Here is a 23,091-nt window from a genome sequence, read left to right on the forward strand (position 1 = left end):
TCTCTCTCTCTTACACACACATGCACACACACACACACACGCACACACACACACACACACACACACACACACCTCCTGTAAACATGTTCATGCACAGTGACAGGCAGACAGACAGATGGACACATACTTCTTTCCTGAGTTTTTTTCTGGCAGGGTGTGTTTCAGCAGTGAAGAGATATTTGATCAGAGGAGGAAATGATCTGGAACATAACTAACACACACACACACACACACACACACACACACATACATACACACACACACACAAACAAACAATAGCATGATGATATTGCAACAGTTGTTGCAGCTGGCCTTTAAAAACAGGAATGTGTCGGCCCAGAGAAGAAAAGCTCAGACTACCTGATTTCCTCAGTGGGAGGAACACAGTTTTAATTTTACTGTAAGTGGGAAAATAATCTGAAACTGAAATGTTAATACAAAATTACTGTTTTTTATTCTGCATCAAATCAAAGAAATGTCATGCTGAAAAAACACTTTTAAATTAACTTCATTTTTGAGGCAGCTTTGGGATAAGTTATTAAGGAGTAATTTACATTTTGTGATATTAGTGTTGGCGGAGGCAGAGCTGTGGATCAGGCAAATATCATCAATAGTGTTCTGTTTATTGTACTGAACCGTAATAAATGTATCGGTATGAGAAACATCAATCAATACTCACCAATGCTGATATTTGCTAATGCGATCTGAGGGACATTATTGTATCAAGTGTTTTGTTGAGGACGTACCTGTGGGCTTGGGTACCATGGTAACAAAATGTGATGCTAATCTTGAACCATATCATTAACGCTGACCTCCCCGAGATTGTTCCTCCTGCTGCTGTCTTCTTGACAATGATTTGATGTGACAGCTTTATTCAATAACAACAGTTTTGTTGTTATGAGAACATGTCACTGGGTGTCTGCTCTTCTTATTAGAGTGCTTTAACCCTTGAGCCTATTAGTTTTTACCTTTCTAGCCTTTAACCTCTCGAGGCAAAGTGTGACACTTAATTACTCTAAAGTAGAGCTGGTCAGTTGTTAGCTCTTTGGTTTTCTTTTTTCTGTTTCATGGCAGTAACTTGCATCCTACACTTAGTATTATTTTTGGCATGATAACAGATTTTCACTAAATAATTCACATTGAGAATAATTCTCAATGTGAGTGCTGGGAGGTGGAGAGAGAGTTGGTGTAAATAATCCAGCAGCTCTTCAATCATTTTTGTGTCTCTCCATCGTCACTTTGTCTCCTTTTCCAAATTTTTCCTGATGTGATCTTATTTTCTTTTAACCATTTCCTCTTCATAAAGCACCTTTTAACCTAGGTTTTAAAAGGTGATTTATAGATAATATTTAACTTTCCTACTTTTTTTAATTAACTGTTTGTTTCTATGATGATTTTATGATTTAGAGAGGTTTTTCAGAACATTTCGCAACATATTGAAAAAAGAAAATGTCACTTCACTGCCCTGAAGAAAATATTATTTGTAAGGTTTTCTGAAGTCATGGAAAACCTGGAAAAGTAAAGTAAAAATCCCTGAATTCTTTGGAAAAATCTTGGATTTTTGTTGTGTAATTATATAATTTGTTACAGTAATGTTCCATGGATAACCTTTCTTATTGTTGTGTACGTAGTATGAAGAGTTGAAGTGAACATGACCGTAACCAACTGTTAGAGATTGGAAAAGTTGATGTTTAATTTTCATTACTTTTCAATTCAGATTTAGAATAAAGTATACTACACCATTCTGTTCATGATATATATGTTGTGATTGTTTATAGTAAATACTATTGGTCCTTGAAAAATCAAAAGTTTGAAAAGTCAAATGTATGAGAACCCTGTATTTAAAAGGGAGACAAAGAATGTATTGATAACTTATTGTATTCTTCAAGCTTGATTCAAGACAATAGGGTGTTGAGATTTTCATCATCGAGGAAACTGCTTCAGGTCTTCTCATAACACTCAGGTTAACTGATCAGATGCTTTGTTTGCCTAATAGTGTATTTATTTCTTCCAGGACTGCTCCCACTACACCACAGGCCCCCACTGTGACGCCTGCCTACCTGGTTACTATGGCAATGCCACCCGTGGGTCACCCACAGACTGTCAGCCCTGCGCTTGCCCGCTCAATCTTCCTAGTAACAAGTAGGTTGTGGAGACACTGGGGTTAATGGTGTCATGACGACACAATTTAATCAAACACTTCAATCTATCACTGCTGACATCACCGTGGCCCCTATTCTCTCTTTCTGACCCGTGTCTTCATAATGTTCTCCTTTCTTTTCCTGTCCTTTCCTTTCCTTTCTTTTTTTCTTTTCCTCTCCACACACTGCATTTTTCATCTCTAAAGGATAAGGGCATAAGCAGAAGCTTCTTCAATGTGGGTTGGAATATAATTGTAATGACATGCATAGAAATATCATCACCACAGGTGGACGCATCAATAAAAGTGGAGAAACATCATCTCTGTGGGTAGAAATGTCATCACCATTGGCAGAATCAATAGGACTGTAGCTAGAAAACTTAAAACAGAGGCAAAGTCAAACCTCCCACAAGTAATTAAAGGTATTTAAAATCCTTTATCATTCTCTTGTATAGAAAACTGCTCGTGCTGTGCTGGCTTCACATTCTCAGGTTATGATTGTTCAAGGTACAGCAACTGTCTGGTAAAAATGTATATAAAAGGAAATTTATAAATTAATAAATATATTTTTCCTCTACCTTTGGTGCTGTTCATCAGTCTAGATTGTTTTGGTGTTATATGCTGAGTGATGGAGATGTCAGTCTTAGAAATGTGTGCCATTTTTTTCAGTATAATGGAACTAGATGGCACTTTGCTTGTAGTGCTCAAAGGGCCAAAAATACATCAAAAAACTCAACTGCAATTTCTCTTCCCAGACATAATGATTCTGTTACTTAAGATAATCAACAGACGTTGTTGTGAGCAGTTTCATGTAGGAACTTTTCTTTTTCCCAAACTACTTTCAAGCTTTTTATGGGGGATATGTCCGCCAATATATGTTTTTATTATGGCCTAGAGCAGCAGCTGACAGGAAGTAAACAGGGACCAAAACTATTGCTCCATTTTATAACCATTGGTTAAATTTGCCATTAAATCTGTAGTTTCTCCAAATGACCAGAGAGAGATGCTGTGGCTTTGGTGCACATATGTCAACAACCAGGCCACACACACACACACACACACACACACACACACTCACACTGGCAGGCAGAGCAGCAGCTGAGAATCTTCATGCAGTCATGACACGTCATGTCCAAAACTCTCAGCGCTAAAGAAAGATACAACTCTCTCTGTCTCTCACCTCTCCCCTTCCCTACCTCCCATAAACCCCGGCAGTAATAATAGCTTGAAGGTGCCAAGCCTTTCAGCAGCCGTCTAGTCCGTTATGTTCACTGAAGCCAGTCACTCAAATAGCCGGCCCGGCCAGCGGGACTGTTCCAGTTAGCAATAATATTTTAGCTCTTATGAACATTTCATGAAGTGATGCAGATATTAGCCTGAGTATGTGAAGCAGAGTGGCGATTTACATTTAACTGAAAGACATCAGTTTTGTCCTGGAGTGTTTTCTTTTTATTTTTTTTTATTTACACCCAGGTTCAACTGACTGTCTAAGGGGGGGTTTAGTCTTTTTTTAATTTATTTGGTGCAAATCCACCACTTTCATATATGTCCTCCCTAACGTTGAAACAAAACCTAAGCTCTCGCCTATTTGTAACCAAACATTTCAATCTGCCACTGCTGAGCCCACTGCGAAGTGGGTAGATATATAATTGTAAAGACACAAATAGAAATATCACCACAGGTAGAAGCATCTATTTAGGTGGAGAAACGTCCTCCCTGTGGGTGGAAATGTCACCGTTGGCAGAATCAACACCTATTGCTGGAAAATTCAAGACAGTAGAAAATCAAGCTTCTAACAAGTCATGAAGTTATTTAAAATCTTTTATCCTGCTGTGCTGACTCAAATCACTATTGTTCACCAGAAAGTATCTGCATGAAATGTGCTTTAAAAAAACAGCTAATAATTTCAGAAGGACAGGAAAATACTGTTTTACACATGAATAAATTCATCATTTGTAAGATTCTTAGCGGACCTATCAGACACAAACAGCTCTAAACAAACACAAAGATACTGAAGATCCTGTTAGACGATGTGAACAAAGCTGCTCTGAGCAAACAAAATACTTGTAGAAGCTGTTTGGTAAAGTGCAGACCAGAGTGGGTTTTTTTTGTAGCATTTTATAAATGAATGTTTTTGTTGGAGAGACTTAGTAGATACTTTAGTAGTTGAAAAAAAATGATCAAAGAGTAAAACTAAGCAGCACTGATTACATATAAACAAGGATTATGTTACTGAGTTGCATATTTCATGCCTTAGATGTTTTCAAAAGCATGTTTGAGCTTACTGTTTATCTGTAATATGAGACTGTTGGTTACCAGGCGACCGCCATTATGTGAAATGGACGTCTTTGCGTTATGTCACCCAACAGCGTTAGCTTTTGTTGGTCTTATAAATTCTGGTAGTTGTAGGTTTTCTACTTTTTGAGCAAAAAACAACTCCACAGTCCTTTTCTTTTTTTTTCTCTGGTCATGAAGCACCAATTTCAAAAGTGTTATCGTCCATCTTCTTCATAGACAGCCCTGTTTTACACGTGGACCCTCTTTATATCAGTTAAATACTTCTTCAACCTGTGTCTGTGATGATTATAGCTTATTTTATATAAGCCCTATTATACATACAAACATAACCTTTTTCATACAAGGGTTCTAAGTATTATTTACCATTTTTTGTTGTTTGCATGCACAGGCCAAGCAAGATTATTTGTAACTCAGCAAGTCAGTCAGCCAGCCAGTGAGTCAGTCTGGGGCCTGGAACCCGAGCCAGCAGAACTATCTTTAGTTTATGGAAGTGGGAGGGTGACAGAACGTCGTTTCACTCTGTCCCTCTCTCTTTCTCTCTCTCTCGGTTCATTTAAATTACAGTTTGTTAGAGAGGAAGAGTGTTTTCAAATAGTGGGAGTGTGTGAATGTGTGGGTGAGAGAGAGAGGAAATTAAGTGTGTGTGTCTTACAGAGTGTGAATGTGAGGATTGGAAAGTGAAAGCAGGGACACAGGTGTGCGTGTGTATATTAGGAGACAAACAATGGCCCTAACTCGCCTCTGTCCTCTCCTCCTCCTCCTCTTCCTCCTTCCTCTCACCACACTTGGACAACGCTACCGAATTCAACAACAACTTCAACAACAACTTCAACAAAAACAACAACAACGTGGCAACTACGACAGTTTCAGTCCCACCTGCCACCTCGGCGAAGAAGGGGAGTTGCTGTGTGACCAGTGCCAGCCCGGGTACACGGGACCACGATGTGACAGGTAACAAACACAAAAAAAACACACACTGAATGGTACAAGTAACAGTGAGAAACCCACTGATGAAAACACAGCTTAATGTGGATGTGAGGATTAGTTTAGTATTACTGAATACAGAGCTGGAAATCTTTGTTTATACGCGGCCTCAATGCTGTGTTTGAGACAACTGGAAAATTCCTGACCTCTTAATAGAAAAAGTGCGACAGAACAACGCTCAAAGTTAGAGGTCCTGCTTGTAAATTAAGGGAAATCTACCCCAACTTCACAAGACAACAATTGCAGCACATTGAAAATAGTAACCCATCAATTAAAAGGCAAACATAAACTACATTTGTACGTATTTGATTGGGATAATACAAACTATCATTTAGTAAAATCTGTTCCGTATGTGGATTAATTTCGATATATAATGCCAATGTTATCAGGTAGCCGGTTACAGAAAGCTATGTCTGAAAGTTCTCATCTCTGCGCAAAAGTTTTTCGGGAAAACATTAGAAATGTCATTCTTTTGCTTCAAGGCGGCTGCACTGCCGAGAGTTAAATTGTGTGTACACTTGCCAAAGAAGCTTCAATTTGTCTCGGACAGCAAAGTTTTTGGTTTATGTTTGGCCTCATCCACTTTGAAAGCTTTGAGGTCAGAAGTTTGTAATTCAACTGGAAAATCTCCAACTTTGACTGTAAAAGCAGCATAACATGGATTTTTGGTGATGGGCTCACAAGTGGACATCCCTAAATACAAGCGTAAACGGCCACCAAGTCGCATTTTGTTCTGATCACTGTGGGACGCATTTGACAGAGTATCTTTTGTAATGAAAACACAAATGTATCCTGATGGGTCCCCCAACAGGGACTATGACATCAATGCAGGACATGGCGTTTGTTTTGTTGACAGCAAGGTAACGCTTTATAATTTGCCCATTTTATAACGAGTTGGACAAAGTGTTGCTTGATTGTTCATCATTTTGCCTTATGGAAGGGGATGTGCTGAGGAAAAAAAAAGATCTAGCTACCACAATGTTCATTTTGGAGCCAGAAGTGACCATTTTGGGGCGATGAACTGGACCTCTGGCGGAGTGAGGGATGGATTTGACTGAGTAGCCGTTCAAAAAGCTGCAGTTTTTGGTACTTCTGTGTCTTCAACAGTTATTCAAAGGGGAAAACCACCTGAATTATGAATTCCAGTCTGCTATTTCCATGGCCATGGCAAGTTATTGTAGTTTTTTCAGTTCTTAAAATGTACCCATAAATTCAGAATATATCCCTGGCTGCTCTTAGTGTCATATAGAACATCTTTCCGTAATCGTTATTTATTGAGCAGCCCCAGACCTTCTACCCTATGTCATCATCACAAATGTAAGCTTTAGCACATTTAGGAGAAAGTTGTTCATGTTTGTCTGAGACCATAGAATAATATGTTTGAATTTTCAAAATGGGCGTAGTAGCCCTTTAAATAGCAATTTTGCCCATTGAATAAAAAATATGTTTCATGACCTAATTACAGCCTGAAAACAGAACTAACTGCACAATTTCAGAATTGGATTTGGGCACTTGTCTTGTAATTAACGTCAGTCTTGTTGTTGCCATTCCTCAAAATGACTATTTGGAAAATAAATCAGGTCTGTAGTCAGCCATCCCAAAATGAAAACGGAAACTGATGCTCATTAAGTGTTTTTTGAGGGCTCTCTGTCTCATTGTCCATCTATCTGACTGTCCACAGCACATTTATTAGCTGAGTGACATTCTTGTTCCATTTGCTGTGAGCTTCTTTACCAACCCAGGACTAATGAGAAGACTCTGGATGCTGGTCTTGTTAAAACTTCAGGCTATACTGTCATGTGGTGACGCAGACTGAGTAAATATGGTCTTTCCACCACGACAGCTCACTGAAACACATTTGGACTCTTTGTATTGAACTGAAACTGCCCACATTTCAGTTAGTATTCAGTAGATTTAAGCTTTTCCATTTTGAAAAACACAATTATTGTAATTACTGATCGAAAATGTTGCATTCAGATTAACCCTTTGAAACCTGGAACAATATCAGTTTTCTTGTGCTGTGTTCAGACACCTCCCATATGCATTTAACCCTTTGAAACCTGGGCGAATTGGTTTGACTTCTTCTGAAAGCATGGCTTAAAAGGCAACGTGCAACTTGGCAAGTGATGTCCCAGAAATTGCTAGAAATTTGGAAAAAGTGACAAGATAATGACTTCAAACTTGTTTTTAAAAATAAGAGAGAGAGATTATTATTATTATTACTTTTTTCTTCATTTTTTGTATAGTTAAGGTCACTTTCTTGTAACTCGTAACTTCTTCCCATGTTTTTGAAAAAAAATCAAGCCAATTTGCTCAAGTTACAAAGGGTAAAAGCTTTAAGCTCTGAAAAGTTTGTCTTTTCAGCAGCTTCACACAAGTCCTTGCATTCGCCTTTGTTTGATGGCAGTTTAGGTCGACAAGATGTTGTTGATAGTGTAAAATTGAAATGTGGATGTGTGAGCTGAAGTGTGCAGTGAGCTCAGATTACTTGAAAGGCTTTCTTTGTGATTTGATGTATAATGAGTAAGTGACCTTGTGCAGTTCACATTTTTCTGGTTAAAAGAGAAATGTTTTCTTATGTATTGTCTGTTTCTGTTGTCTTATGAGGTGTTCAGTGTTTAACAGAAAGACTGACACCAGGAAGGAATCCCACATATTGTATACATCTGTTGGGCGACACCATAGAAGCAAAAGGTTTTTTTGCTCCTGATTCACAATTTAAAATAACTGCTCTTTTTATATGCATACTGTAAGCACTACCAAAAAATGGTAATCAATATTTATATTTTTCAAGGTATTATATCTAGTTAGAAATTCCAGTATCATGACAACACATCATTAAATTGTCTGTAACTGAAGTTTTAATTTCTGTAGATTGTGCATAACCACCTCTTTTTTGAGAATAGCAAATGAAAATGCTGCCATGAGCTAATTACAAGTTGAATTTTTATTGAAGCTATCCACGTTAATCACGATATGATTAAGTTCTGTACATAAAGTTTTTTTATTTATTTATTCTTTAACTGTGTTAATGTCCGGTAGACATCTCTGTCTTTAAGGGTCTGTGCCAGGCAGAGTTAGTGATGATACTAGCTTGTCTGGAAGGCAGCTAAAAAACACTCAAAAGTTAGGCTAAATTTTGGTGAAGGATAAACAGCATGGCCATTTCACAGGGGTCCCTTGACCTCTGACCTCAAGCTATGTAAATGAAAATGGGTCTCCCCTTTACAGACACCCACTTTATTTTATTCCTTATCAAGACAATCTGGAAAGAATTGCTTCACCTTGTCAGTATAGACTGCAAAACTGTTTTGAAATGCAAATTAATAGGACTGATAACACGTAATTAAAAAAATCACAATTAACTTAACATTCAGTTAAAAAATTAATTGCATGACTACCATAATTTTAAGGTTTTTGTATCTACACTGATAATTATCTTAAACAATTTAATCTCAAGGATGAAACATTGAGTTTCAAATAGGTTACACTTTATCAGGTCTTTGCTGTGTGTTGCATGTTAAAAAAGACCTCCGGATTGGACATAGCAGGGCTCCAAAGGGACCTCAGCTCACTGCCATGCATAGTTTACATGCCTGGCCGTGCTGTCCACAGCAGAATGTCTCTGTCTGCATTTTAGTCTTTTTATAAACCTCATTTGCCACTAGAAAATAAACTGACTCACTGTCAGTTCATTTTGTCACAAATACCTCTTTTCCACCAACATGGAACCATTTCTGTTCTGGTTTGTGCCCCTAATTTTAAACTGTATAGCGCATTTTGACCAATTTTGGCATCCTTAAGTGTGATGCTAGCCAGTTTGCTAGATAAGACTAAGATTTCAAGAATCTTAGTATTATAAAGTAAAAGAGGCAGAGGTAATATGATAGAAAGGGGTAAGAAGGGGACTTGTCTGCCTCAAACCATGCCAATGACCATTATGGTCCAGTGTTGACAAGGGTTGAACCAGTACATGTTGACTGCTCCGACTCTTCTGAAGTCCTCCCGTGGCCATCCTCCAGTGAGAATGTGTGTTTTCATACAACTAATTGGGATAACGCTTCAATAATGATCAGAGTGTCACCAGAGCTACTTTCGGTAACACTTTCTGTGAGGAATGTAAAATGCATTGTGAGGGCATTCATAGTGGATTATAATGCATTTATAGTGTGTTTTTTGACTACTTTCATGAACACACATAATGCTTACCTATGCACTATATCTACAGTCATAACATTATAGATGAGACTTATAAGAAATAGTAAGTATCAAGTGCCTTATGGATGCTTTTGACTAGTTATAAACTAGAGGTTGACTGATGGGGCTTATAATTCATTATAAATACCCATACTCACCTATGCACACATCAACAATGAACTGTAGTAAGGCCTTGTAGTGTGCTATAACAGTCCATGCAGTATCACAAATTATCATGTATTTGTGAAGTAAAGTGAGGTACATATTGATGCATTTATAATACTGTACGCTTCATCATAAGGGGTGGCTGTGGCTTAGTGGTAGAGATACAGAGCCCCAAATTGCTCCCGATGCTGCGTAATTGGAGTGTGAGTGTGCGTGAATGGTTACTGAGTAGCAGGTGGCCCCATGTATGTAGCCTTGGCCACCATTGTGTGAATGTGACACGTAAAGTGAAAGCCCTTTGAGTCAAAAGACTAGAGAAGGGCTATACAAGTGCACTATATTTACCATTTACCATGTGGTTTCATTGTTAGTACGGTAAGTGTACGCATTTTCATGCATTTAAAATAATCTGTCTTTCATCGTAAGGGATTAATACCTGCTGTACACTTGAATACTTTGAAAAGATTTTAAAAATTAATTTAAAAGTCGGAGGTCTGACACCCTACTTTTTTCCAAAATTGAGATAACATTTGTTTTGAGGAGATGGTGTGCCAAATGTATATGTGCTTGTGTGTGTGTGCATGTAAATATCTGTCTTTGGATATACAGAATACATCTGTGTATGTACGTCCCTGTGGTTGAGCTGTTCTGATGCCATATGGTGCCTACAGTCAGTGAGAGAGGATAGCTGGTAAACAAAAAGGACAAAGAAAGAGAGCCTGTTGGTTGCTGCTTTGACTCAGAACACATAGGAGCTGACATAATGTATAATGCTATTTCATACTAATGGCAGTATTAAAGAGACAATAAGCAGTTGGCTGTTTCTTGTTCTACTAGTCTAATTGATACCTGTAATGCGCTACCTTCTATTACACTTCATTATCTACAGTGCTTTTGTTGTTGTTAGTGGTAATTAATTGTAATGTGCCAATTTGTCTGTATTATGGGCTTTAACGAAATAAGCTACTCTATTCCCCCTATGCTAATAGACTATCCTCTCGCCCCTAAGTGATTCTGCTTTTCAATTTCCCGTCCATAAACAGCCATTTAGAATTTAGCTGAAAACTGTTTAATGCAAGTGCCTTATAAATAAGTCCACTAAAACACTTTGAGTTGCATGCTGCTATTTAGTGCTATCAGGGGTTTGCCAGTGTATCCAGAGTGATCGTTTAAGGTATTTCACATTTTACATCATTTGGATTTTAAGTGATTCAACATCACTTAGCTGTAAATACTGTATCATCTTTCATCCAGAAGGGAAAAGGAAGCAGTGGTGATGGCTATGATTATTGTTAAAGTGGAAGTAAGTACTTTTTGAAGCGGGGTTGTATGGGTTACTTACCAATAGTCAGTGTTTTACACATAGTAGATGTTAGTCTGCACGCCCCCCATTTGGAGAAGCAGACTAGAGTGTGACACAGAAGCTAAGCCATGCATTGCTGTCCATGGGGGCAGCAACAAAACCAATTTTAGCCACTTATAAAAAGCAATCAGTTTAAGCACACACTATACTGGGAGTATTTTTTTATTGCTTTACCTTTCTGTCAGACAGCCTGTTCTGATGAGGGAGGCATTAAAGGCTTCAGTTCCCCATGCTCTGGACAAAGCCACCAGACTCCATGGACAAAAATAGAAATTTTGGCTCACTGAACATAGGAGCTGATGGTTTATCGCTGCTTTAATTAGATAGTTAGTGTGTGTTATCGTGTGAAAAAAAATCCCAAAGTAACACACTAATACAAATGAAGTAACTGACAGAGGCAGCTGTGTGTCAGCTCCTGTGTTCAGTGATGTTAAATCACTATTTTTCTCTTTATAGAGTCTGGCTTTATAGAGAGCAATACAACAGCTTCAATTTCCCATTAGAAATCACTGTCTGACAGCCAGATAACGCAGTGAAAATATTCTAAATACTGTATTACATACTCTGTTATCTACTCTCCAATATTGCTTTTGTCAGATGGGATTTTATTAGGTGGCTAAAATACATTTATGGTCGACCCCCTTCCACAACAGCACATTGCATAGCTTCTTTGTTAAGATATACAATTGTGTATACAATTAGAGATTTAAAGAGTCATATTAACATATTAATATAAGAAAGCTCCTGGAGACCTGATTTTGAAAGTTAAAGGCTAAGTTCACACCAAACTAAAAAATACATATTTTTCTTCTTACCAAAGTGCTATTTATAAATGTAGATTGTTCAGGTGTGAGTTGCAGGGTGTGTTGGGAGATATCTGCTGTAGAGATGTCTGCTGTCTCATCAATATAACAGAACTAGATAGCACTCAGTTTGTGGTGCTCAAACACCAAAAACTTAACAGCAATGCCTCCTTCCAGAAATCATGACCCACTTACTCAAGATAATCCACGGAACTTGTTGGGAGCAGTTTCATGTATAAACTGTTTTCTTTCGACCGAACTACACCCGCCAACCATATCATAGTGCAGTAGGAGGTGTATATCTACTCATGGATGAGAGGTTTGTGCTCGTGATAGAGCAAGATGCATTTATGGTGTCCTCCTCACCTGAGCTGCAACATTAGCTAACTCATTTGAGCTAGATGAGCTAGCATTATACATGCTTCCTTCTGTGTAGTGATATGTTTGGAGATGTAGTTATACATATATACACAAAGGGAGAGACAGCTAAGTTTAATGAGGTGATTTTAAACTGCATGATGGAACTTTGTGCTTTGGCAGCCTCGAGTGGCAGCAAGGTTCACTGTTAAAAGTTAGTCATACTGAAACAAAACAAGACCTTTTTTGATCTTAATTCCCCGCTGTAACCCACATACATTTAAGTAAATTACAAAATAACTTCAAGATGTTTATTTATATGAAATCCCATTTTACTTCCTAAAAACAACCTGCCCCACTTTCTGCGTTTAACAGAAAATAATATACACTCAGAGAGAGCAATTTGATCTCATAATGCTTTGAAAGTTATGGGGAAAAAATGTGTGAGGGAGGAGCAGAGGCTGTCTTCCCCTGGCGCCGACTCCCCATTTATAACACTAAAAATAAAAGAACACAGCTTTTAGGATCCCAACCCCTCTCTTTCCTTCTGTAACTCTCCACCAGTTGTGCTCAGCGTCCGCTTCCCGGATACTCTGAAGGCTTTGACCAGGTGTCTGAACCCCCAAATATATCTCCTTCACACAGACTGGACTCTCAACTAAAAATACTTTCACTTCCTCTTCAAGCCCAGGAACCACACAAACACACACACACACACACGCAAATCACACACACTGACAGTAACAAAATATAATTTAAACTTGAAAGTGTGAATTAATCTTACAAATAAAACTAAATCCAAACAACACACTCTTCTCTCCTATCATGAAGTGAGATTGCTGCTGGTCCGATTCTCCACTTGACTAGAGGAATGTACTTGTAGCACCACACACACTTGCAGACACACTTCAGCAACACACACACACACACACACACAAACAGAGAGAGAAGCTAATAAACCAGTTCTATTGAGTACCAAGGAGGGTCACTGGTAATAATGGCTTGCTGCTCTTGACTCTTTCCCTCCTTCTGTCTTTTCCTTTCCCTCCTCTCTAAATTCAATTCCCCTTTCTATGTGAGGACCTTTCCCCTCTCTCTCTCTCTCCTCCCTCTCTTCAGTCTCTCTTTTCTGCTCTCTTCTCTTTCATCTCCATTCCCTTTTTAGACGGTAGAGCTTTATTTCGGCTTAGGCCTGTTTTATTTGGTTTCAGTGGCTCCTGACACGGCATAGCACTCTCAGGTTAATATATTTTGCAGCATCTCAGACTTCCTTTTATTACTAATCAAAGAAAACAGGCAGGAAAGAAAAAATGAAAGTTTTGAATTGGTGTGACAGTTCATACATGTTTGTGTCCTTGTCCTTCCTCAAAGCTGCTCACTGCCATTTTTTCTATGAATTAAGAGGCATTTTCTTTCTAGGAACTTGACCACATAAAAGAATGAAAGTATTATTTCTGTCCAGTGAAAATATCTCCTTTCCATTGACACCACAAAGACATAAATGTGGATTCAGTGTTGAAGGCAGGATGCTGTTCTTCCTAAGAAAGTTGCTCAGTGGCACATGAAGCCAAAAAAGCTCTATGGTATAAAATTACACGGACAAGTGGTACTGATTCTGCATCATTGGGCCCATGGAGACAGTGCACTAGAGACTTATGCTGGCTGAGCTGGCCTCTTATGGTTTAGCGCTCGGCTATCTTGAACGGGGATAAAATGATTTAATCTTGTGGCTCTCCCAGACTTTTCGGTTGTTGTTGGGCAGAATGGATCGAATGTTGAAAGAGTAATGAGTCATCCCATGAGGGTTGTGATGCTCCTCTGATTTATAAATGTATCTTTCCCAATGGAAGTCAATGCGAAAGAGTCTTTTTGGGCCCCATGGCATCACGTAATGTAATTCCACAGTTTGGCAACTACGAAAATTGGCTTTAGAGCCCAGCACACTTCCTGTGGAAGTGCACCACCCTGATAAGATGATATGAACTGCCTAAAAGAGTTGAAACCATCTCTTGGAAAAAAGATTTTTTAGACTGTGTCACATCCACTAACATGGAAAGGGTGAGGTTTCTGACCTATACTGCAGTCAGCCACCAGGGGGCGATTGAAATGATTGACATCACTTTTTGGGAGCTGTCATGTCATTTATCTTTATATTCAGTCATTGGTATGACCACGTGAGAAAGACCTCTACAAGAAGTGTAAAGTATTATTGCATTATTAAAATGATTGCATCATGTTCACTCTGTATTATTGCTATTATTCAGTTACATGAATATTTTCAAAAACCTGGACAGTCTGCTGCGAATAACCTGTTTTGAAACTTACTGCCTGAAGACATTTAAATCTCCATCTCTTAAAATCTCTATAAAGCTTTTTTTTTTTTTTTTTTAAATTTCATTTCATATCTGTTGGTGTTTAGTTTGGCTCTGTTGCCCTGCAGCTCTTGTGTGTGTGTGTGTGTATCCTTGAGTAAATGTCTGTCTGTGTATGTGATGTGAGCGTGTCTTTAATATGAATTATACAGCAGCCTTCAGTCTGAGCAGTCTTACCTGTAACAACGCTGATGATTCCCACAGACTCAGCTAGATGAGCTTTATTGCTTGTTTATTTTGTGATTGGTCACCAGCTCTTGTGGGATGAAACCTGCTTTAATTAGTGATCTTGTATTTAAAAATCAGTGTGTTCTTGTAATAGAAACTGGAAGCTAAGGAAAAAAAATGTTCATAATGTTTTTTATGCTGAAATCTTAGAGTTGTTTATTCTTTAGATGCAAGATAAAAAAAAAAGACAAGGTGAGCCACCGCATATTTTCTTGCAGACCTGAAAGCTGAGAAAAAATGGCATTTTCAAGTATTATTTGCGACATGAAAGCAGAGCAAATTTTCTAGAGACATTACCACACTACCTGCACTCTCAGTAAGACCTGATACACTATTATCCCATACTAAAATTGTATTCTGAGAGTAACAGGATGACATCTTGTTGCAACAACTTAAAAGCACACCAGGTGGGACAGTTATCTATTGTTGATGTGCTTTAAAGCCCTTATGTGAGGAACTGTATGTGATTATAGTGTCTTGCAGATTACAGTGATAGCATATGTTCATGTTTGTATAAAAAGGAGACGCTTGCAAGAAGGTTTGTTCAGTCAGTTTCAGCTCAGTCATTTTCTGTGGGCCAGATAACACTGTGTCCTAACTGGATGCTTCAAGACTATCGTGCTGCATCGCGTTACATCACAAGCTCTCTGTCCACACTGCTTCTATTAAAATTGAACTCCATCACGTCATGTAAACAAACCACTGACCTGTCAGCTGTGCTCTCAGAGACACAATCACGTAAAAGATGTCTGAATGATTACTTCCTCATTATTCACATTCACTACAGTAGCATCATGGGTAACTGATAGATATCACTGTTGTAGCTTCCACACTATATCATACCACTATCTCCACTTTTAAAACAAGCTAGCTTGCTAGCACCCCACAGTATTTTACATTATTTACAGAAACATTTTGCTTCCTCTTGATTTTTCTCCAGCCAGATGACAACTTATTGCAGTTAAGTTTGCTGTTTTATGTGACAAAAATATCACTTTCTTTCATTGTTTGTAAGGTGTTTGTTCAGGACGTGGTGGCTTGTGCAGTTTTTTGTTTCCATTTCCATTAGTTTATTGTTTATGCCATTGGTAAGTTGGCTGTTGCACTTCATCACTTCAGCTAAAATACTGTTGTTGTGCAGAGACAGTCAGGCCACAGTGCAAATGGTAAGAGATAGTACCCACATCTTGGAAAGCTTCATCTCCTCCTCACAGTCGGGAGCGTTGCAATGTCAACATATGCTCAGAAACATTTAAGTTAAAAGACATTGAAGTTAAATGTCTTTATTTCATATAACATCAATAAAACAGAAATGTAGCATGCAACAAAAGTCCTGCTCAAAATGGTGCACTATATTAATTGCGCATGGGCAGTTAGGACAGTCCAATAGGCAAGAGTGTTATCAAACAGATTTACTCGCTGAACCTTGCTCGTGTCGCGTCCAGTCGTGACAGTGTAGGTGTCTTTTTGATGCCACTAGGCGACACCAAAGTCCTAAAAAATCCTAGAAGAAAACTCTGCGATGGACCTTTAAATAGCATCTTAGCTATCTGTGCGCTATATTTAATAATCTTTGATGCCACATAATTGCTAGAATCTTCGAAATATTCCAACATATCCTCTCTTTTTAACAACAGTTGACCTCTTTTTCATGTTTCAATACATCCAGTATGAAACAGCATCATCACATGATTTTGTGTCTCTCTGCTGCCTCCCAGATGTTCCAATGGATACTATGGCCAGCCCAATGTGCCGGGGGGATCCTGCCAGCCCTGTGATTGCCATGGCAACCTGGACCTATCTGTACCTGGCAGCTGTGATCCAGTCACAGGCCACTGTGTGCGCTGTCGCCAAGGTTATGGCGGCGCATCTTGCGAAATTTGTGCTGACGGTTACTATGGAGATGCCATTGCAGCAAAAAACTGCCAGGGTAAGTAAACTGATTGACAACAAGCATCCGAAATAGACAAAGAAACAATGCATTTAAATCTATCAGTAGCTTTAATTTGCTGTTGTAGTTTGAGTCACTGTTGAAAGTTAGAGTTGGTCCATAAAACACAAATTATAATCATGGAAGTAATAAACAAATTCAGAAATGTAAATGTGAATAATAAAATAATTAATGTTAATATTAGCTCACAGTAACATTAAGACCCGCATATTATATTATCCTTATTTAAAGCGGCACTGTATAATGTCTGATGGAAAAGATAACCCATTCATTTTTTAAAAAAAATTTAATGTTGGACTCATGAATAATAAACAACAGTGCCACAGCAAGAAGTTCAGCAAAAGTTACATAGGCTCCCTCTAAAGTCCAGTATAATGTCACCTTATTGTGCGTTCCAAAAATACTAATTGTTAACTATTTGAGGTTTTTGTGTCACTGTCAAAATGTTATTTAAAGTTGGACTAGTGGACATATTACAGTGATGTTAATCTTAACATTTTTGACATAGTTTATGTAATGTGGGTAAGTTAACATCTACAGACTAACAGTAAAGTAAGTAACGTTACAAACTCCAGCTGATACTTGCCAAGTTCTGTGCGGACATTAGGGCCAGCATCGGGAAAATATTGTTAGAGAGCAGACCTAATTGGCTTTGGCTTTTACACATGTATGTACACAGAGAAATTAATCTAATATGAAAGAAAATATAACATAAAATATAAACAGAGGACGTTTTGGTATGTCTGTCTGTGCCCCCGCTTGTCCCATTCTCATGAATACAATATCTTAAGAACACTTTGAGGAAATTAAAAAAAAATGTGGCACATCTACTTGGACTCAACAATGAACTGATTAGATGTAATTGTTCATAGGTCAAAGGTCATTGTGGCCTTGTCTGTCTCATTCTTGTGAATGTGAAATCTCAAGAACGCCTTGTGGAAATTCAAAGGTCTTCTTTGCTGTTGTGACATCATAATGTAATTTCTTTGGCCATTATTCAGCGTCACAACTCGGGAACAGAAGAGGAGACATTTGCTCTGAATTGGTGACACTAATCTTCGGTGTCCACCGTGAAACTGTGCTGGTTTTATGGATCTTCTGTGCTGCTGTGGGAAAGATGTGTGTAAAGCATCCATGTTTTCACAGACACGGATGTAAAGTGTAAGAGAAGCTTGACTGGCATACAGCCACAAAGAGGTAATTCTAGTCTTACTTTCTTAGAGCAGATCTCCAAAAAATGTGACAACTCGACTTGTAGTTGTGGTGTCAAAAGAGACATTTTACTCCACTGCCGTCCATCCCCAGCCCTGGGGCACTGAGAATGAATTGTGTAAAAGCAACATATTGATTGAACAAATTGGTCTTGAGATTTTCTACAAACAGTATGCCATCAGAATGATATTAAGGATGCTGTTTTCAGGTTTAAAAAAATCCTAGACATTGCTATGTTAGGAGGAAAAACATCATCTACTTTTTAGAAAAATCATTACAAAAAAGCCGATATTGCAGCTTCAGTGTCTCAGCAGGGCGTTACACTGAACAGTAGTGTTCCCCCTATGAAACTCAATTTTAGCTAAATTATACCTTTAATCCTTTTACTAAAGCACTGACTAGATACACCATCTGGAGTGTGTGGTGTGCATGCGTGTGTGTGTCTCTGCGTCGGCAAGCAGCTGTGGTAGTAGGAGGTGTGATGTCGGAGCGGCCCACTGACTGCCAGCTGTGTTTAAGAGTGAGAATTTAAAAAACTATACCTGTAAAAAAAAAAGAGTTTGGAGAGACTGAACAAGAGAGGAAGAGAGAGATGGCAGCGATTACAGACGTACAGATGGTGCTTGTTTGTGAAGATCTTCATTAAAACCTGCGCTGTTGGGGAAAACAGTGGCACTGGCAGCGAGACAGGCAGAAAGACAGATAGACGCTTCACTACGAGACAGACTGGCTATGCGGATAAATAGACTGATAAAAGCGTCAGACAGGCACAGAGGCAGGCAGACAGGCTGACGTGGGGTATTAATGTGAATTTGATAGTTCATTGTTCTGTAGTTGTTTCCCCTCTACACCCAGCTAAATGGTTATTGATTAATCAGCCTGATCTATTGCTCTCCTACAGTGCTGATCGGCTGCTCGTGTCTTAGAGTTGGAGGGCTGTTATTGATCCTGTACGACAGACCACCAGGAATTATTAAAACACAACAACTCTCTCTTTCTCTCTGCCTCTGTCAGTCTATCTCTCTTTCTGTGTCTGCCTCGCTCTGCCGATCGCTCCCGGTCTTAATGAATTTTATTGAGTGGAGCGGGAGAGTTCAGGCCAAGTCCATTTGTGCACTATTAGACTGTAAAAATCCTTTACTTTTTCTTTTGATGTCAGAGTTCCCATCTGCAGACATTGTTGCTGCAACCACTTTGTGTCTCCCTCTAATGGTTGATTTAGTCAGGGAATGGAGAACAGTTTGATTTTGCAAGCAATCTTGACCACAAGGCAATTTGTTTGAGGAATAAATTCAAGAAAATGAACCCCTCTGACCATTTCTCACATGGGGGAAAAGTCATTTGCAAGTTCTTGTAAAGATGTGTGAATTGCACTGTCACACATTTGTCCATTCATTGGAACAAAGTGGATATGTACTAACTCAATAATGTAATTATGCTTCCTGTGTGTCTGAGGCTTAATGAATGTTTCATAGATACCTCATACAGTAGATCAATAAACTCTTCGGGGATCAGTGGGGAAACCTCACTATTCCAGTTTCACCACTCTTAATGGACTGTGTGGTGCAGTTTGCTGTGCCGAAGCACAGACTTTTTATTGGAAAGATAGGCCCCCAAAAAGTAGTAAAGTACAATTAAAAGCCTGAAACAAAAGCAGAGTTTGAATCAACAATAACTCGTGCCAAAGCCCAAATCAGGCATCTTTTAATGAGTCAGGAAAATTTACAATCTTTTTTTTTAAATCAGTTTGTGTAACTGCTATTTACAGAACAAACTACCTTAGATCAATTTTACATACATTTCTACTTTTCTTGTCATTGCTTACAGAAACAGAAAGTTAAGTGTGAGGAAACACAAACAAATTTCATTAAGACAAAAACTGATTTTCCTAACGTAAACTATTTAATATTTTAATCAACAGGCTGACAGTCCTTCTACGTTTCCTACAGGGGGGTAGATGGCACATTTTAACACAACACAGAGTTTAAATGGTCTAATTCTGAGACCAAAAAAAATCTGAAAACAGACACTAAAGAAATTGACTGTTAAACCACACCCTGGTGTAGCAAATTTTTCATCCACATGCTGAAGCGATGTGCATGGGATTCATTGGGACACACTGAGGGAATTTCTTCAAATTTGACAAAAAAGTAGGCTTAACAATTAGCTGATGAGAATTGTGTGGTCGAAGGTCAAGGTAATTGAGACCTCAAATCCATCTCATTCTCGTGAAGAAGAAAGCCTTGAGGGAATTTCCTCAAACTTAGGACAAATGTCCACGTGGACTCAAGAATGAACATTAAGGTATAAAGAAAAAAGAACAGAAACAGAGTTTAGGTGAGGTGGAAACCCACAATAGGCTTTTACAGGGACCTCACAAGAAAAGAATAAAATATACAAAGAATTTTAAAATACAACATGATGAAAAATGAAATATTAAGATGAATACATATCTTTCACCAAATCATCTCTACTGAAAAGAAATAAACACAACATCAAATAAATCAGTACTATGCAGAAACACAGCCACCAACACAACACAGCTATGATCTATACAGTACCAAATCGTTTTGACTTCAAACCAGCATTTACCATATAATATTACGTCTCTCTGTAATTATCCCAAGGCCCTGAACACAGACTCTCACCAGCATGCTTTTCACAGACATTTTTCAACTTCTATATGTCCTTGTTTACCTAGAGCATCAGATCAATTTGCTCTTGCTATGCACAATATGAGTACCTCATAGATTGTATAGCTCCTGGACTTCTCACCAACGCACCATTGTAGTGCTAATAATATAGAATAGATGCACATTAGCCACTCCTGCAGTTTGTTTATACGACAGATTGCAGATTGCTTGGTAACAGAACATAATGTATTTCAAGTTGCAAAAAGATTGTTTTCTTCACCATCAAGGCCAGCACTGAAAATAAAATAAAAAAAAATAAAAACACAACAAAAAGCAACATTTTATCCCACAACAAGGCTTGCATTGTAGCGACTGACAGAACGGAGTCCAGATGGTCCCCGAAGGGTGAAGCTAGGGGGGTGAGAGACTGCGTGTGAGAGAGTGTGTGTGTGAAACAGAGACGGACATATATGTGCATCGTTTCTTGTATGGTTAATCAGGCGTGTGTGTGTGTGTGTGTGTGTGTGTGTGTGTGTGTGTGTGTGTGTGTGTGTGTGGGTGTGTGTGTGTGTGTGTGTGTGTGTGTGTGTGTGTGTGTGTGTGTGTGTGTTTTCTTCGCGTGTGTTGGCGTGTGTGTGTGTGTGGACATCTGTTGTACCCCCCTCTCTCTCTCACTTTCCCATCCCACACTCAGGTCGGTCCTTCTGTCTCTTTTACATCTAACAGTAGAGGATGGCAGGATGTAAAACAGGCAACTACTAGTACGCATGTGTGTCTGTGTGATGTGTGCTACTAATTTCTTGAGGAAAAGTGTATGTGTTTTTTGTGTGCATATACAGTATGTGTGTGTGTGTGTGTGTGTGTGTGTATGTGTGTGTGTGCTTCTTGACAGCCCATCCACCAGATGGAAGCTGTGATGTTCAGGCTTTTAATTGTATATCTAAGGGGCTGATTGGCGTGTGTGGGTGTGTCTTTTTTTTCCTCCTTCCCGTAGGTTTTGAACAAGTTAAATAAAATTGCACAATCTCAGATAGAGATCGAGAGAAAGAGGTTTAAGAGAAGCATGCTCTGATGAAGTCCAGCAGCGTGAAACGTTAGCATCTATTTCTTGATTTTTGAAGTTGAGAAAATGAAATTTTTCAGCTTTATTCTGAAGATCTGTTTGTGTGCTGCCTTTGTACCTATATGAACTTTGGTTTAGCACCACACCCAAATACTGGAAGGTGCATCCTCTCAAAAACCTAAGTCCTTGATTTGAAACATCATATTTGGGGGTTTTGATAATAACTAAAGTAACCCATTCAGGGAGAGTAAAAACTGTGCACATGGAAAAGGGCATGAGTTCACTGACAGAGAAATAAGGCACGAGGCAGAGATGAGAATCTTCTTATGATTTTTATGCTGTCACTATAAAAGGTAATAAACTCTCCCCCAAAATTCAATATCACTTAGTTTTGTTGTTGAAAAAGACTGGTTAGTCTTGTGTACCTTTTCTTTTAAGGGACTTTACTACTTATAATGTGACCAATTTTTAGCTGTCACATGAATCAGAACCACAGTCGGATCCAAGTATGGCATTCTTCATTGTTATTTATTATTTATTTATTTATTCATTTATTTTTGACTTGCTTTTCCACAATGCCCAGGAAAGACTTCTGTCAATGTTGGTACTGAGCACCAGATTTTAACCAACAAAAATTTGGTCTAAAGTTAGAATGGTGCAGTATTTTCCCGATAGTAAGATTTGTCGCAAAGTTAGGTTCACAATGCGTGTACACTCTGCTTATTAAACACACAGGGAAGCGCCATTGGGTTAAAGGAACAGTACATCACAAATAAGGAAAATATAAAGTACTTGGTAGATTACTTTTTGGCCTTTGTGTGGAAGGGAGAGAGAGAGGGGATGACATGCAGCAAAGGGCTGCAGGTTGAAGCCCACAGCAGCTACGGTGAGGACAGAGCCTTTGTACATGGAGCTTCTCGCTCTACCAGGTGAGCTAATGGGTGCCCCATAAAGTATATTTTCTAAAATGTGAACATGCAGAGAGCAGAGGAACGCGGCTGTCCTATTCCCCATTGAGATAGATACTGAGCACATTTTCTCTCAAGGAGCAGCGTAACTTAATTGATTATTTCCAAAGCTAAAAGTTTGGTTGTTGCCTCTGTCAGCTGTTAAACTACATCTACATTTAGTCTTTCTTAAATGTCCCAACATATTTGCCGTAGTGACATTACTGCTCTTGCTGCATTACTCTCAGCCGTGGGTTCAAGTCCGGCCTTGGTACTTTGCCCACCCCCACCCCTCTCTCCCCCTTTCATGCTACGTCTGTCTTGTCAAATAAAGGTAATAAAAAGCCCCAAAAAATGTATTTAAAAAAAAAATGTTAA

The 23,091-nt window shown here is 38.7% G+C and overlaps 1 protein-coding gene across 1 annotated transcript in view; it reads left to right on the forward strand.

Annotated features, from left to right (window-relative positions):
• The window catches only part of lama2 (laminin, alpha 2), a 198,697-nt gene that overhangs the window by 66,574 nt on the left and 109,032 nt on the right, over positions 1–23,091 (forward strand). The window contains exons 19-21 of the mRNA XM_042503943.1: positions 2,015–2,142; positions 5,303–5,389; positions 16,626–16,837. Of these exons, the coding sequence (XP_042359877.1) occupies positions 2,015–2,142; positions 5,303–5,389; positions 16,626–16,837 (427 nt within the window). The remainder of the gene's footprint in view (positions 1–2,014; positions 2,143–5,302; positions 5,390–16,625; positions 16,838–23,091) is intronic.

This window comes from Plectropomus leopardus, chromosome 16 (assembly GCF_008729295.1).
Source record: "Plectropomus leopardus isolate mb chromosome 16, YSFRI_Pleo_2.0, whole genome shotgun sequence".
In the NCBI taxonomy this organism is placed as follows: Eukaryota; Metazoa; Chordata; class Actinopteri; order Perciformes; family Serranidae; genus Plectropomus; species Plectropomus leopardus.